At 40.4% G+C, this 14,910-nt stretch overlaps 1 protein-coding gene across 1 annotated transcript; it reads right to left on the minus strand.

The window, feature by feature from the left end:
• Positions 1 to 9,078: 9,078 nt before the first annotated feature.
• On the minus strand, positions 9,079 to 13,798 carry LOC104299264 (carboxymethylenebutenolidase homolog). Its single transcript, XM_009899416.2, has 5 exons — positions 13,580 to 13,798; positions 12,723 to 12,830; positions 11,533 to 11,675; positions 10,410 to 10,501; positions 9,079 to 9,437 (listed from the first exon to the last, which is right to left on the minus strand). Exons 1-5 carry the CDS (start codon positions 13,792 to 13,794, stop codon positions 9,258 to 9,260), a joined length of 738 nt encoding a protein of 245 aa, XP_009897718.2. The 5' UTR covers positions 13,795 to 13,798; the 3' UTR covers positions 9,079 to 9,257.
• Between the last annotated feature and the right edge of the window lie 1,112 nt (positions 13,799 to 14,910).

Raw genomic sequence — 14,910 nt, forward strand, 5'->3', positions numbered from 1 at the left:
AGGCAGCACACAGGAAAATAATGGAACAAAAGCATTCCCAAGAGCTAGACATTGCACAGAAAGTTACGGTCATGACAACTGCACAAGGAATATCTAGACTAAAGAAGCTGCAGTGAATAGATCTAGTCAGGAAGGACTCTAGCACACCTCTTTATCCCTTGCCTTGCCTTGCCTTGTCTTAACTTGCCTTGCCTTGCCTTCCCTTCCCAATCAGGGTTGTATTTCTGTTAGTGAGTGCTCAAAAATCAGATGATGTCAGATGTCTGGTTGCAACCGGAACACTGCCTCTTCAAAAAGAAACCCACCAGGCTCCTGCAAGCACCTGAAGAGCCATCTAGGGGACTTTCCAACACACCATTAGCAGGACATTCAGTTTCTCAAATGTTGGGCTTAACTCTTTTTCAAAGGGTTGTGAAAATGACTGGCTAATTACTGGTGATTTACACAGAAGGTAAGTTTGGTGAAGAGATCTGTACTTCTGTTTCAGAACTACCCAGCTCAACAAGGCTCCTTTCAGTTTCCATTCTGGACTATGACCCACCAAGAGTATCTAGGGTGATGCTAAAATTTATGCCATTTGAACCTAAGAGAGTGCTCTTTGGTGGTATGAAGGCATATCTGCATTGCTATTGTGTGAAAGCAAGCTGCTGAAGTATGAACATCAAGCTCTTTAAACAGAACCCAAAGTGGCACTGCTCTTTTGATATTGTTGTCTATGGCAATACTCAGCGTGTCTGTATATGTCCAAATTCTCCATAAACATTTAGCCATAACATCACTAGTGGTAGATTTTTCAGAGCAGTTATGATCCCTTCATTTCCAGCACTCAGTTTTGCCCAATCCTTTTCATAACCAGCTTTGTTCTTGATATGAGGGTGGGAATAGTTCTTTGACTTTCTCCATTGCCATTCTACTTCTGTTAATAATTTGCCTTCCTACTTCTATTAATAATTCTGTGAGCTTCCAACATTTTCTTCTCCTGCAGCCTTAGCAAGCCAAGCTACAGTGTGCCACAGGATGGGGGCTGCCTCCTTGAGAGAGAGCTGGGGCCCTAAGCCCTGCTCAGCACCAGCAGGTGCTCAGAGGAGTCCACCAGCTGCACAGATCTTTTGTGCTCTGAGGTCATTCAGAGCTACCCCATTGCTGAGGAATCTGCTGGCTGCCTTCCTGAGAGTGCTGTACAATGTCCCACCTCTCCTGCCAGCTAACAAAACATGCTCATGCCGACACCTGTCCGTGTTTCTCAGAGGTGCTTCCCAACCATATTCCTCAGCTTCATCAAATCCTCTCACACCCAAAACCTCTGTTCATCCACTGACTACCATATCTACTTCAAAACAACCTGCCCAGTCCCACTTCAACCTGCTTTCTTCATGCTGGTCTTGGCTGCATTGTGTACAGACTGGTTGCAGGAGGCAGTGTTAATCCATTGGGATATGTGAGCACTGATGCCAGCTCCTCAGAGCAATGCTGAGGCAGTGCCTTTCCACCCCAGCACAGGGTCAGGGACTCACTCCTAACAATGGGCTGGGAAGCAAAGGATGGTCACAGACCCTGAGGAAGATTGACCCTTCCTGTGCCATTTCACCTCATTTCTACAGCTTCATCTTCATAGGGGAGCAAGCCAGTACCCTGCAAAGAATCTTCAACCAACCAGACCATAGGGATCACTGCTGCTGGGACAGTGTCCCCAGTATTGGTGTCTCATCTAATGACAAAATCCTGCATGGTCCTCTTCTGGGTCTGTACACAGAAATGGGAGGAAGGAAGGGAGGAAGAGAGGTGTCCGCCACTGGCTGGATTCAGCAGTGAGTGCCTGCTTTCTGGCAGGCCTAGGTGGCTGGAGGCTGGGATCATTCATGAGTAAACATTTAAGGCACACTGGTCAGCTAGGTTCCAGCACTGGCTGGGGGCATCACAGCATTGAGGTGCCAGGAGGTCCCTCTCAAGGCCAATTTGTGCTTCCTAGCACCCATCACAGGGCTGCTTTAGCTAAGGTCATTCCTGGAAAAAAAGTTTTGTCCAGTTTTAGAATAGAATAGAATAGAATAGAATAGAATAGAATAGAATAGAATAGAATAGAATAGACCAGACCAGGTTGGAAGAGACCTTGAAGATCATCGTGTCCAACCTATCAACCAATCCAACCCACCTAATCAATTAAACCATGGCACCAAGCACCCCATCAAGTCTCCTCCTGAACACCTCCAATGATGGTGACTCCACCACCTCCTTGGGCAGCCCATTCCAACGGGCAGTTGTATGGGCTGCTGGATGCCTGCAACATTGCCACCATCTCTGTAGAAAAGATGACATCAGAGTGAAGCTGTAATAGCTATAACAAATGGGGGTAATAAAATCTTGAAGCAAAAAAATAAGATTTTTTTAAAATTACTGCTTATTGTCTCTTCAAAATACAAGACACAGGCAGGTCCAAAACCAAAAAAAAAAATGCAAGGCTTCCTCACCCAGCATATCTTCAGCCATGGACACCTTGCCTCAGGAGAATGTGGGTAATAAATGTTTATGTGGTGCCATAAAATAACTGGATGAAGACATGGCAGAGGCAAAGCACAATTAAATACAAAGTTCAGCATATGTCTCATATGGCTGGAGGCTAGAAGAATATCTGGGGAATTTACTAGATAATTCCTTGCTCTTATATTTTCCACAAAGAATTTGCCACTAGATCTTCTATAACATTAAACAGTGTTTTATTCTAATCTGGTTCAGGTGTTCTCATTCATTCCACTAACTAAATGCTCTGGTGACATGAGTATACTACAGGACCCTCTAGGCAAACTCTGCAACCACTTTTCCCAAAAGAATGCCTTACCTGCTGTTTAAATAGCTGGCAAGTAAGTAATTGTCTGTCCTGGGCTAGCTTGTCACCTCTGCAGTTTCTTCTTGCCAGGGTGACACATTACAGATGGCTCAAGGACATAAGACTGAGGGGAGTTTGCCTTGTGAGTGGAACAGAGACTCACAGGACAGAGGGTTTCCAGAGGAGCGGATGGCAACCCTAAGCTGCAGCATCCTGGAATATTTCTCGTTTCTCTTAAAGGGCCACCTGTGAAGTCCTCTATCTGTGGGATTGTATTAGATGAGTGGACAGTGAGCTAGTCTTTTAGAAAACATTTCTTTAGTAACTAAGAGAAGCTCTTAGCTTCACGTTGCAATGTAGGAACCCAAAAAGGGAAGTGAGAATGACCTGTTTAGATGGCTTTCATGTCTGTGAGGCCCTGGAGGTGATAAGAGATGTTGTACCTCCAAACAGTGTAAGAAAAGGATGGGAGTAAAAAATAACAAAGTGTTGCATCTTTGAAACAGATGGGAAGGCAACCGGGGAGAAGGGCACCTGTTAATATAAAGACAAATCAGTGGGCTTAACGAGGCAGGCTGTGGGAAAGTGGAACTGTAACATTCACGTACCTGTCAGTAAACAGCCACCAGCTCTGTAGGTCTGGGCTTCTTCGCCTACCCTGCAGCAGCGGTTGCCTCCTCACAACTGGTCTGTCAGTTGTATTTCTGCTCTCTGTGTTGTGAGCGGCAGGTCCAGGATCAGCACATCACTTGATGCACTGAGGAAAACCCACATTGCTGAATTTGGTAAAAGACAGATCTACATTCACCTTATACAACCACCTTTTTATGATTGTCATTCATAACTTCTTGCAGCCTTCCTTGCCTCCAAACTGAAGAGCTGCTGCCTTTTCTGTAGCTCCTCATGAAACAACTGTTCCTTCTATTTGATTGCTATAGTTGCCAATCCCTGTGCCTCCTCTAACTCCACCATGTCATTCTTGAAATACGGAGTTTAGAATTGCTTAAGATCAGGATGCACAGTGATTTTTTATAGTGCTAAATTGGTACTCTCTGGATAACTCTAACTACTCTTGCCAATGATGCCCAGCATTCATTTTGACTGCTGCTGCATAAGCCCATTTATAGGGTAATAAATGACAAGTTGCAGCTCTGAGTTTTGAATTCAACATCGTGTAAGAATGTGCCAGATTGTTCCCTCAAAGTGTATCCATCATTTATCAGCAGTCCTGGCTAACCAGCAAGAACCCAGCTGACTGGAGATAGAAAAATACAGTGTTCATCAACAAGAAGCGCCAGCTGATGAGGACTGAGTTGATGAGGACTGGGTTAGGGAATAGTTAAGTATCTGGCCATCCATAAATCCATGGGTCCTGATGGCATGCACCCCTGCTTTTTCCACCTTCTCTGCTGGAAGGTGGGAAAAGCAAGCATATTGCTAGTTGGACATTAAAAATGGAGCTTTAAAGCCCTCTGAATTCCCTGGGCAAAACATTTAAAGACTGATGTCTTGGCAAATCAACCTCTTGAGCTGAATTCTCTTACCCCTTTCCCAGAATCATGAACTAGAGACAGAAGAATAATAATTAAAAAAAAAAAAACAAAAAACAAAAAACAAACCAAACAAAACCAAACAAACAAAAAAAAACCAACCCAAAAAAACCAAACCCTAACAACCAACAGAAAACAGTAAGAACCTGAATCCATGGTTAATTTTTTCAAGGATTTTATTTCCTAAAATAAAGCCATTAAAAAAAAACAACTGGGGGCCATCCATGGACTTTCTAAAACTATAAATGTCAATCATTTCTGGAGGGCCGCAGAGTACAGAAAATGACTGTGTAATATTGCCTAACCACCTAATTTCCTGAGAGAAGTGACATTGATGCTTTTTCCTGTTGTGCCTGGTTAGTTCAGGATCAGCTCAATTCTGCTGAAAAACCTCACAGCACAGCTGATAGCAGAGAGCACAGGCTTACACCACAGGGTCTTCCCATGTGGGCACATCTGTAAAAGCTCACTTGAGTCATCGTTATCAGCATCAGCCTTTTGTTCAGATTAAATTCAAAGTGTTTTTCTTCAGTCACAGAGTTTTGAACATGGCCAGCTGTCAGTAATAAAACCAGTACATTAACTAGAAGTTTTCCTCCATTAGGAAAGATGCAGATCAAAGCTTCTTCCATACTGGCCATATAAACCCATCTCTTGGGATCCCTGCACTGTACTCTGCTATTCTGCTTCAGAGGTGGAAACAGCTAGCATATCTGTGATGATCTGGCTGGAGCATGTGCCTCTGTGTAATGTTGTGCAGTGGCTCCCAGCCACAGTTTGGCAAGCTGAAAGCTGTCCAGCTAATGCATTATTTTCTTTCAGTGATCTCACATTTAACATCATTTCCTTAGTCTTAGGCTCTCTCATGGGGTCAGTAAATTCCACACTCAAAGAAGATTTTAATTCCTTGGTGAGTGACAAGCTGGAATGGCAATTTGAAGTCTAATCCCTCTCTTGTGTGATGAATGGAGCATCTCATCATTAATATATCAGACAGATGCTGTTGAAGATACCATGGGAATAGCAAACACTAGCAATCTGAGACAGCTGGAAAACAGTGAAGTTTGGGATACTTCCCACTCATCCCCATCAGCCTGCAGGGGTATTTGCTGAGTCCTCCCCATCTCCCTTCTACTGGTATAACAGAAAATAGTACAGATATCTTTCTTTCCCTTTCTCTCCCATCTTTTCTCCTTCCTTCCTTCAGATCCACTGTGTTAAAATTTGCCTGGGAGCAAGAAGGAACTGCTATTTAAAACTTATTCCATTTTTTCATTCCTGTTTTGTTTCCTTCTCCTTCTAGTTGCTTTCCATCTTTCTACTGAAACATCCTGACATGCTTCTCTTCAACCCCTTTGCATGTACGACTTGGCATCAGCCCAGCAGAATAAGTACCTCTGGGAGACAGTGAAATTAGGGCTTAACAAGGGAAGGGGGTAGGTGACATTGAAAAAAAAAAATCCCATGTGCTTAAGATGCTTTTATTAATTTTTATTATCCCACCCACTTCACTGTCTACTTCCTGTCATTATCCTGGGTTCAGCAATTCCTGGGAATTTAATTTTGTGCTTTGGCCTAAGATCTACAAATCATCCAGCAACAGGCATTTGCACCTGTCTTTGACAGTGCCATTGTTCAGAGTGTGATGAAGAAAGCCATAGTGACAGCAAGGAGCCTTCATCTCCTCAGTATCTAGGGCACCTGGAAATAGACATTTCCCCTCCCTTACCTCTCCAGTGCTGCTCCACTGCCTTTCCTTTGAAGCAAATCTCCTTTTATCTCTCCCCACAGAGGAACTCTACTTCCAGGTACTACTGCTGGCTTTATGCTCCTTTCCAACCAAGATACCTCTGTTAATATTATCTAGTGTTGAGCTGGGACTAATTATTGGCCCATAAAGTCATGAAGATGGAACAGAGGGACATCTGTGATTTTCAGGAAGCATTATCACTTCCAGTATCTTTCCCCACCGGTACACACTTCTGCATGTCCTGCCTTATCATCTGCCTCCTACACCTTTCACATGCCTATTTGTTTTTTTGACACCACTCTGTCCTCACAGACAGACAGTCTTATTCAACAGATCCTTGGAAAACAGAAAAATAACCTGTGTGAGATGTTATGTGAGACAGATAATTAAGACTGGGCCTCAACATTATTTTGCAGAGGCAAAAAACCACAGGATTATGCACACTCCAGCTATTTTGCCAGCCGCTGTAGTACAAGCCCAGTCCTACTTGGATGTCCTTTGACTATGAATAATTATTTCAAGCTGACATAACCTGCTACGATTAAGCAAAGAATTCTGCTGACAAGGCTGCACATCTTTAGCCTGGCTCAGGCTGTGAGCAAAACAAGTTCACAACTGTTTGTTACAGTCTTGACAGGGCCAAACACAACAGTGTTGCTCTCTGTCTAGATGCTATATAGCAAAGTGACATCAGCAAAGCATGAGCTAGAAATAATACTGCTACAGAGAGTTGGTTGTTGGTGGAGTTTTTTTGTTGGTTTTTGTTGTTTTGGGTTTTTTTTGGTCTCAGAGTGATTTTAATGGTGTGCTTTTATAATTACATTAGTAAAGAAGGTTTCACCATGCTATCTTTTTTTTTTTTCGCTATAAAGAGAATATTTCTCTTCCTATCACATCTGAAAATACAGATGTGATACACATCCTGTATAAATCAAGAATGCATCTAAGCAGAGGTGAGCTCTACTTTACCTTGTCTTGTGGAGCCAGAAGTTGATTTCTCCTGTATTGGACAGCAGACATGAGAGAGCATGACCTTTTAATTTTCACCCAGGTTACCACTGTGTCTCTCAGAAAGGAAAAATCTGAGAGAAATTTGAGCTAAACCAGACGGTTGCACAAACCAGGGAAAAGCTGGGACGATAACAAGCATTCACTCTATTTGAACCATCTCACAAGATCACCTTACCTTCACTGCTAACCTATCCTCAGCTGCTAGGTGCTGCAGTCTTCTGCTCATAGAGTTTTCCCAGCTCACGTCTCTCTAAAGCAACATCACAGAGTACTACAAAGTACAGTGTTGGCAAACATATACTACATATAAACTATCCCTTCTCTTCCCCCTGCATCTCTTCCTCCTTGCAAACATCAGTCCTTAAAAATTCAGGTGTTTGCTCAAAGTAATCAGAGGCAGCAATAGTGTTTGACCTTTACTGAAGGAAATGGGGGTTTTACTTGTGGTTAGCTACGCATCTGAGGTATTTCAGCAACTTTCATAATTTTCTGAGGATTTGGGGGGGGGGAAACAACAACAAAACCAACAAACTTAAAGAAATCTTCAGAAATCTCTAAGCTCTCCACCTGTAAGAAAAACTAAATAACAGTTTAATAGTGCAATTGGAATAATTTGCAATTTCCTTGACACATAACATTATCATAGTTTTGGTAAATAGCAGGGCAGTCCAGATGCAAAACTTCCTCATGAGCTCTTAATACAGCAGTGACAGGAAGGGAAGGGAAAGAAAGGTCACAGGTGCCACCATCTGCTCCATGGTCTGAAAGGGGAACTTTGTTTTGGAGTTATATTATCTCATTCCACTCCCCATTTTCTGAAAATCAGCATTCTCTTATTTGAGGAATTTTTATATACTTCAGCACTAAAAATGAGAAACAGGTAAATAAGTAAAATGTTCTGAGGGAGGTTTCCAAAGGTATAAAGAGGAGGTAGATTCTAAACTCCCATCACTCTTACCATGGGACCTCTGCAACAAAGTACTCTTTGTAGGTCTGTCTTTATTTTTTCATATGTTAAATGAAATTAAGCTATATTGTTCTATGCTCCTGTGACAAAACTACCTACCTGAAAATGGTCTCCTCATTACACCTTTCTGGAGGCTAAACTACCACTCATTGCCTGCAGTGAAGCACACTGAAGTGTCATTAGTTAAAAGCATAAAGTCCAATATGGTTAAAACCTATGCTAGGAATTCAACCACAGTCCTAAGTAATAAGCTTAGTGTGCCTGTGGATCTGGCCAAAATGAGTTACAAGGCTCTTAGATGGGCTAGATCTAACTCTAAGGTGTAGATATCTATGTCTTCTCTACTGCATCTTCCATGAATTCCCCAAGTTCCACCAAGTTCAACTTCTGGTCAGTCCTCCAGCCCTGAAACTTGACTAATCCAGCACAGCAATCATTCAGCTTCCTCCTTAGGGTCTGGACACAGAGCCAGAGATGGCAATTGAGGAAGGAGTACTGCTCCTCACAGTTGTACAGCTGGCACTGTGCAAAGTGACCTAATTTTAAAGCAAATGCAGAGTCTTTTATAATCTACCATTTGTTCTTGTCCTTATTTTCTGATGCTGCTTTTTCCTCTAGTGTCCTCACTTTTTTGCAACTCCCTTTCAGTCTGCATATGTTTCTTCCCATTGTTCTTCCTCTTCCTTCTTTCTAGCTCTGTTTCAATGAATTCTGAATAGGATACTCTGTTTCCAAGTCCCAGCTTTCAAAACCAGAACTGTGTTTACCTCAAAACTGGAAATCTTGGAGTTGAAAATCTCACAGCTCAACAGCTCTAAACATGGCTTTTAGGAGAGCATTTCTCAAGAATAGGCAGAGTTTCAATTATTCTTTTATCCTATGGACATTAATATTAAAAATTGGCACCTTCAGATTCTAGAAACTATCCCACATGAGATACTAATAACAAAGGGTCATATTTTAGAATCCATTTTTTATTTATAGCTTTCAGCATTTTCAAAGCCATTTCTAAGCATCTACTTAGAAAGTAAGTACAAATAGTAGTGTTATTGCAAGAGAGATTTACAAACAATTTTGATGGGTTTAAGAATATTTTAATGAAATTATTCTCTGTCATTTCCTACAATTGATTTATTTTATGGGCATTTATTTATACTAAAGATATTTGTTCAGCCAGTTGATCATATCTTTTCTCCCTTCCTCAATGTAAGGTTTATCTTGAGGATTGATATCTTCTCTTTTGCGATGCACAAACCCATGCGTCTGTCCAGGATAGATTTTGACTTTGTAATCAGCTTTGCAGTTTTCTTTAAGCTTCTGCTCCAGCAGGCTGACCTGTAACACAGAATGTTCCGTGTTGGTTGAATAAGAAGTTAATATGTTAAGTATCTACAGTCTTCAAATTGTCCTGGCTTTTTATTTTCCTGTGAGACAGAATGTGCTTTTGTTGTTGCTTTCTATTCTGATGATTTTATATCCAAATGAATTTATGTTTACTTAATTAGGCTTTTTTTCCCCCCAGCAAAATAACAGTATGTGAGTGTATAAAATTGCAAAACTGGTGTATGTGTTATTGAAATACCTGTAAAGATAAAAAACACCTATTGCTCAGTGCCAGGAGGAGGTTAACATGGAGTGATTGTTGTACAAGTTAATACTGGTAGACTTTACACACACACACACACACACACAAAATAAAGGGATCTCTTTTGAAGCTGGAGGACAAGCACAGATACAAAACCAGCAGTTCAAAGCTACTGGCATTTTGGGCAGGAAAATTAAAGTCAAAACCACTTAATGAAAGCATGTCTTCCTCTTTGAAACACTTGGTAGATCTTTTTCCAGTCATTCTATACCTGGGCTCTCCAGGCACGCTGTTAACAGACTACCAGAAAGGAGAAGCTCTGCAGAACAGTGGAGGAAGGAAAAGGATGTGACTACAGGATTTTTTAATTCTTCTCCAGCTAGTGGTTCCACTGGTACAAGTGGGAGTTTTCTGCTGATTTTATGCACCATCAATATAATTAGAGAGAATGCCCTATCTTAATCCTGACAGAAGTCTTCTTTTGGATTCCTTCTCTTTTATTCCTAGGAATTCTCATTTACAAGAAAGCAATTTTTTTAGTATTACTCTAAAATTTTTTGATTTGAGGATAAAGAACTTTAATTTGTATAGAACTACTGTAAGAGTGAGTCAAAGAGGAAGGAAAGTCCAGATTAATTTCCTGCTTTCTCTTAATTAAATATCAAGTTACAAAACAAGCATGGAAAGCATTAAAAATAAAATATCTCTGATGGAAAACTCACTTCCTCCAATGGGATATGGTCATCCTTTTCAGCAAAAATGAAAAAAGTGGGGTGAAGCAAACTGGCTCTGTCCTCAAAGAACCTGATCACTCCTAGGGAAAAAGTAGGGACACAGACAATGAGTTATACTACTTTAAATGGATAAATCACTACCGGAGCTATAGAGTCAAAATAAAAGATATTCTGATCTGACATGGCTGATCAACTTGCAATGAGATTAAACATGATGTGCTTTTCCTTTTGTTGTGAAAAGTTTCTGTGATTTCAGATGTCATTAAGCACAGAAAGACTGTCTCTGTCTGAAAAAGTCCGTGAAGAATTGTTGTATTTTCTCCAGCTTTGTCATTTTCTTTAGGCATTTGCAGAATTATTAATGGTAGCATAAATGCACTAAGAATGGAAGCGTGGGAGTATAAGGGTTAAAATAGGGAGATAAAAAATGATTCATATTAGCAATCAGGGGCAGATGCCAGCAGTAACATTGAGGAATAAGCTGTTCGTATCATGACCTGAAGGTCTGCATCCTGTCCAGCCCCCAGCCCAGATGACTGATCAGCAAAAGACCCAGCACTCTAATAGGACAGCAAAAAGGCTGCAGCATATGACTACTGCCATGTCATTCCCTGTTAGTCCAACAGGGGATTAGAGTATAGGCCCATATGTCAAACAGGTTTTCCAAACAATGACAACAAGATGACAGAGGACAGAGAGCCACCTCTCCCTGGCTTAAGTAGGCTGAGGTAAACAAGATGCTGTGGCGAAGATCTACGTCATAGTAACTGCTGGCTCCTAAAGGAAATGAAAGATGCACCCAGAAATAATTTTGTCATCACCAGCCACGAGGGACTTGAGCCAAAGTGAATCCTTGGCTTTTGGTGTTTCTTGTACCCTATGTTTCACAGAAGCAATCCCAGTCATGCCACATTGAATACATAGATCTTGCTGGTTATGATTAAGTGCAAAAATATGAGTGTGCAAAATCAAATTGCTTTAAGATTTTGTGAAATAGGATCATCATCTTCTACAAGATGCTGCCTGGTATTTTGTAGCAATAATGTCCCTTCAGAATAAGTTCCTGTACTGGTTATATCTTCTCAGAATGTAATAGTTATCTGAGACTTACCATAGAGGGACACCCCTGTCTTTAACTGAGGATTTTTCAGCATCAGGTGTTGTACTGCTGCTCCACCCCAGCAAAACCCAATGACACCAATCTTCTTTGCACCACATTGTTCCCTTAGATACTTCAGGGTGACATCAACTTCTCTGAGACATGTAAATGGAAGTGAATTAAAACTTTAGCTCTTTTTCCTTGGCCCCCAAGGTGGCTTCCACTCAGAGACTGGCTGAGCATCAATCTGCTTGTGGAAGTTGGTGAATGATTGTCTTTACAGCACTCCTGGATTTTCTCTTTCCTTCACTTATCAAACTGTCTTTATCTCAACTCATTAATTTCCTTGTCTTGTTCCTCCTGTTCTTTACCCTCTCCCTCTTGGGCTGCTGCTGGTAATGGTCAACCCACAATACTAATTACCATTAATCATTTCTAAAATGCATTTCTGAAATAGGTCTTCTTAGATTACTGTGGCTATAGCCTATGGTGATTTTATAGACATCATCACAATTAATATCACAAATGGCAATAGCTGTCTTACAAGCTGACACAAATAAAAGTTTAAAAGACACACAGCCAGTCAAGAGCATCCCTTAATCAAAAATATAACCATAGGTAAACTAAGTCTCATCAGGAAGACACATATTTTATGAAGTTGTGGAAGTAAATTTGAAAATGTTGCTTCAAAATTGGCAATAACATTATGCACATAAACTATGTGTCAAAGGGGGGAAATGTAGCTAGAAGAATGGGGAATTAGTATGCTTTGAAGTACCTGGGATCTGATAGGGAGCAAAGACAGTGTTCTGAGTTAAACAGTGTTTGGTGGCTATGTTTTCATCCTATTTGAAATCTGTGTAGGCAGTGCTTGCCTGTGGGAACTGAATCAAACTGAAATGGAAGGAGCAAGCTGCATTTTCCAGCCTTTGCTTTTCTTTTGAGTTGTTCATCTCACTTTTACTCTCTGCATGGGTAAACAGCGGGCACTTTTATTGTTGTTCAAAGTTACCCTTTCCTCCAAAAAGCACCCCTCACATAACCATGAGCTCAACTCATAAGCTGCATCAAATTTCTGTTTGTGGACACCCAGCTGTATTTGACCCATTAATAATTTAGGATCTAATACAACATCTTTGCTAAGGTAAACATTGCTATGAAGGAAGGATGTCCCCTTGCTGGACAAGAAGCAATAGTTGTACTTGTCTATCTTGCCGGCATCTCGGGTTTTCAGCCACTCATGGAAAGACGCCCAGTCATTAGAAGGTTTCCAAGCTTCTTGTCCCACAAAAAAATCTGGACAGATGGCTCTGCAAGAAAAATGAAAACAGTCTATGCACAAAAAGAGAACTGAGAAAGGACTAAAGGGAAATGCACATGTATTACAAAACAAAGTCATATTGTTGAAAACACAACTAATTTAATCTACAAAGGACTGTACAAACAGCCCTTATTATTCTGTCTAATAAGGAGACTTAGCATAACAGCCAAATACATTTTGTTCTATTAAAATTGATTGATTAATTAATTAGACAAATTGTTAACTGCAATTGAAAATTCCCAGTGGTTTCCTGTCAAAACTATTTTTAAAACCCCTACAGTTTATGTAGTACTTGCATTTGGGCTAGAAGGAATGCTAATGCAGTAAAACAGGAAAGAGGGTACCCAATATGCTTGCTTTCTTTGGCACAAGCCAATACAGTTTACCTTTGTGGAATGACTTTAAGCTTTTCTGGCATTTTTAACATTACAGCAAAGTTGCTCAGATGTGACAAGGAGGGGGAGGAATCAGGCTGCTTTGGGCTCATAGAGGATGAAAGATGCAGAATAAGATTTTCCTCTGTTTTCCCCACTCTTCTTCTGCACTGTCCTACTATCTCATTATAGTAGGACTACTCAGCTCTGCTATGCTGTATTAACACACGAGAAACTCTGTAGAGAAACAGGCGGAGGCCTATTTGTGTTTGTATGGTTTATACTAAAAAAAAAAATAGTTAAATAGTTGGTTCAACAAACTTTCATATTAAAAGCGCACTTTGAAAACAGCCATATTTCTTACATGTATCCATTAGTCGTTAGCATATCAGCTATGTATCTGGTGTTTGGGAGTTGCCATCCAAATATATCATGAATCACAATCACAGCTTTGTCGGTGCTCGCAGGTGGTTTGCAAACATATGCTTTGATGTGCTCAATTTGCACTTCCTGCCCACGGCCTCCATAGTCAAACCTGTCTCCAATATCGCATGGGCAGGGCCTTGATTCATTAGCCATGTGTGATACTAAAAAAAAAAAACAACAAAAAAATCAGCTGTGAATACTACAGTGTGCCATTTTGAGAAAGATCAAAACACAGCACTATCATAAGCATCTTTTTAGAGTTACTTATGTCATGAATTCTTCAGCGGGAACCTGGTACATAACCAGAACTTCCATGCCCTGCAGTAAGTAATACAGTAAAAATAACAGTATGAAAAAATGGTCGGGCAGTTATCACAGTTTATTTAAATAGCAATGAAACCAGTTCTTGTGCTCTTCATCATGTATATATCCTTGTCAGGAATGCATAGCTTCCTTTAGTATAGGCTGTAAAGGTTTGATGCAGTGCTTTGCATTTTGAAGGGAAAAAAATCCCACAGCTACTCTGTAGAAAGATATCATTACACTTTGATTAAATGTCACTTTTTCCTCCAGGGACAAAAGTATTCCACAGCTGACTTTTTCAGTGTCAAGAAATTCTTTACTAAACCAGCTTTAGCCTCAGATGCTGCAGAATATTGAAAGAGGATACTTAAGGAAGGTGTCACAAAAATATACCAGTGAAAGACAGAGTATAAAACCATATTTATAAAACATTAAATAAAGAAGGCGTTCAAACTCCAAGATGGGGGGGGGGGAAAGAAAACTGAACATAAGGAAAGAATCCTTAAGTTGAGCCAAGAAGGTAACAGTAAGGTATGGTTAATATTTTGCAAATTATTACTTCAATGAAAATAAACAAGTAAATCACAAAGGTAAAAAAATACCCAGCAAATGATAACACAGATCTGTGCAGGTTCTTGGTCTCAAATTACTGATTCTATGTCATCAACTGACTTAATTCTTGCTGTGAAATAACCCAAGTAATGTACTTGAATATTTACAGTGGTCTCCATAGAATCATAGAATCATTTTTGTTGGAAAAGACCTTTAAAATCATGTAGTCCAATCATCATCCTAACCCCACCATTGCTATTAAACCATGTCCTGAAGCGTCATGTCTACATGAACATGGAAAGAATGTAGATAAAGCTTCATTTAAATTCCCTACAGATAAGTTGTGTGTACTATCTAAGAAAACTTTGCTAGTAGAGAAACAAAGATGTTCAAACTCAACTATATCAAACATAC

This window comes from Dryobates pubescens, chromosome 9 (genome assembly GCF_014839835.1).
Source record: "Dryobates pubescens isolate bDryPub1 chromosome 9, bDryPub1.pri, whole genome shotgun sequence".
NCBI classification, from domain to species: domain Eukaryota; kingdom Metazoa; phylum Chordata; class Aves; order Piciformes; family Picidae; genus Dryobates; species Dryobates pubescens.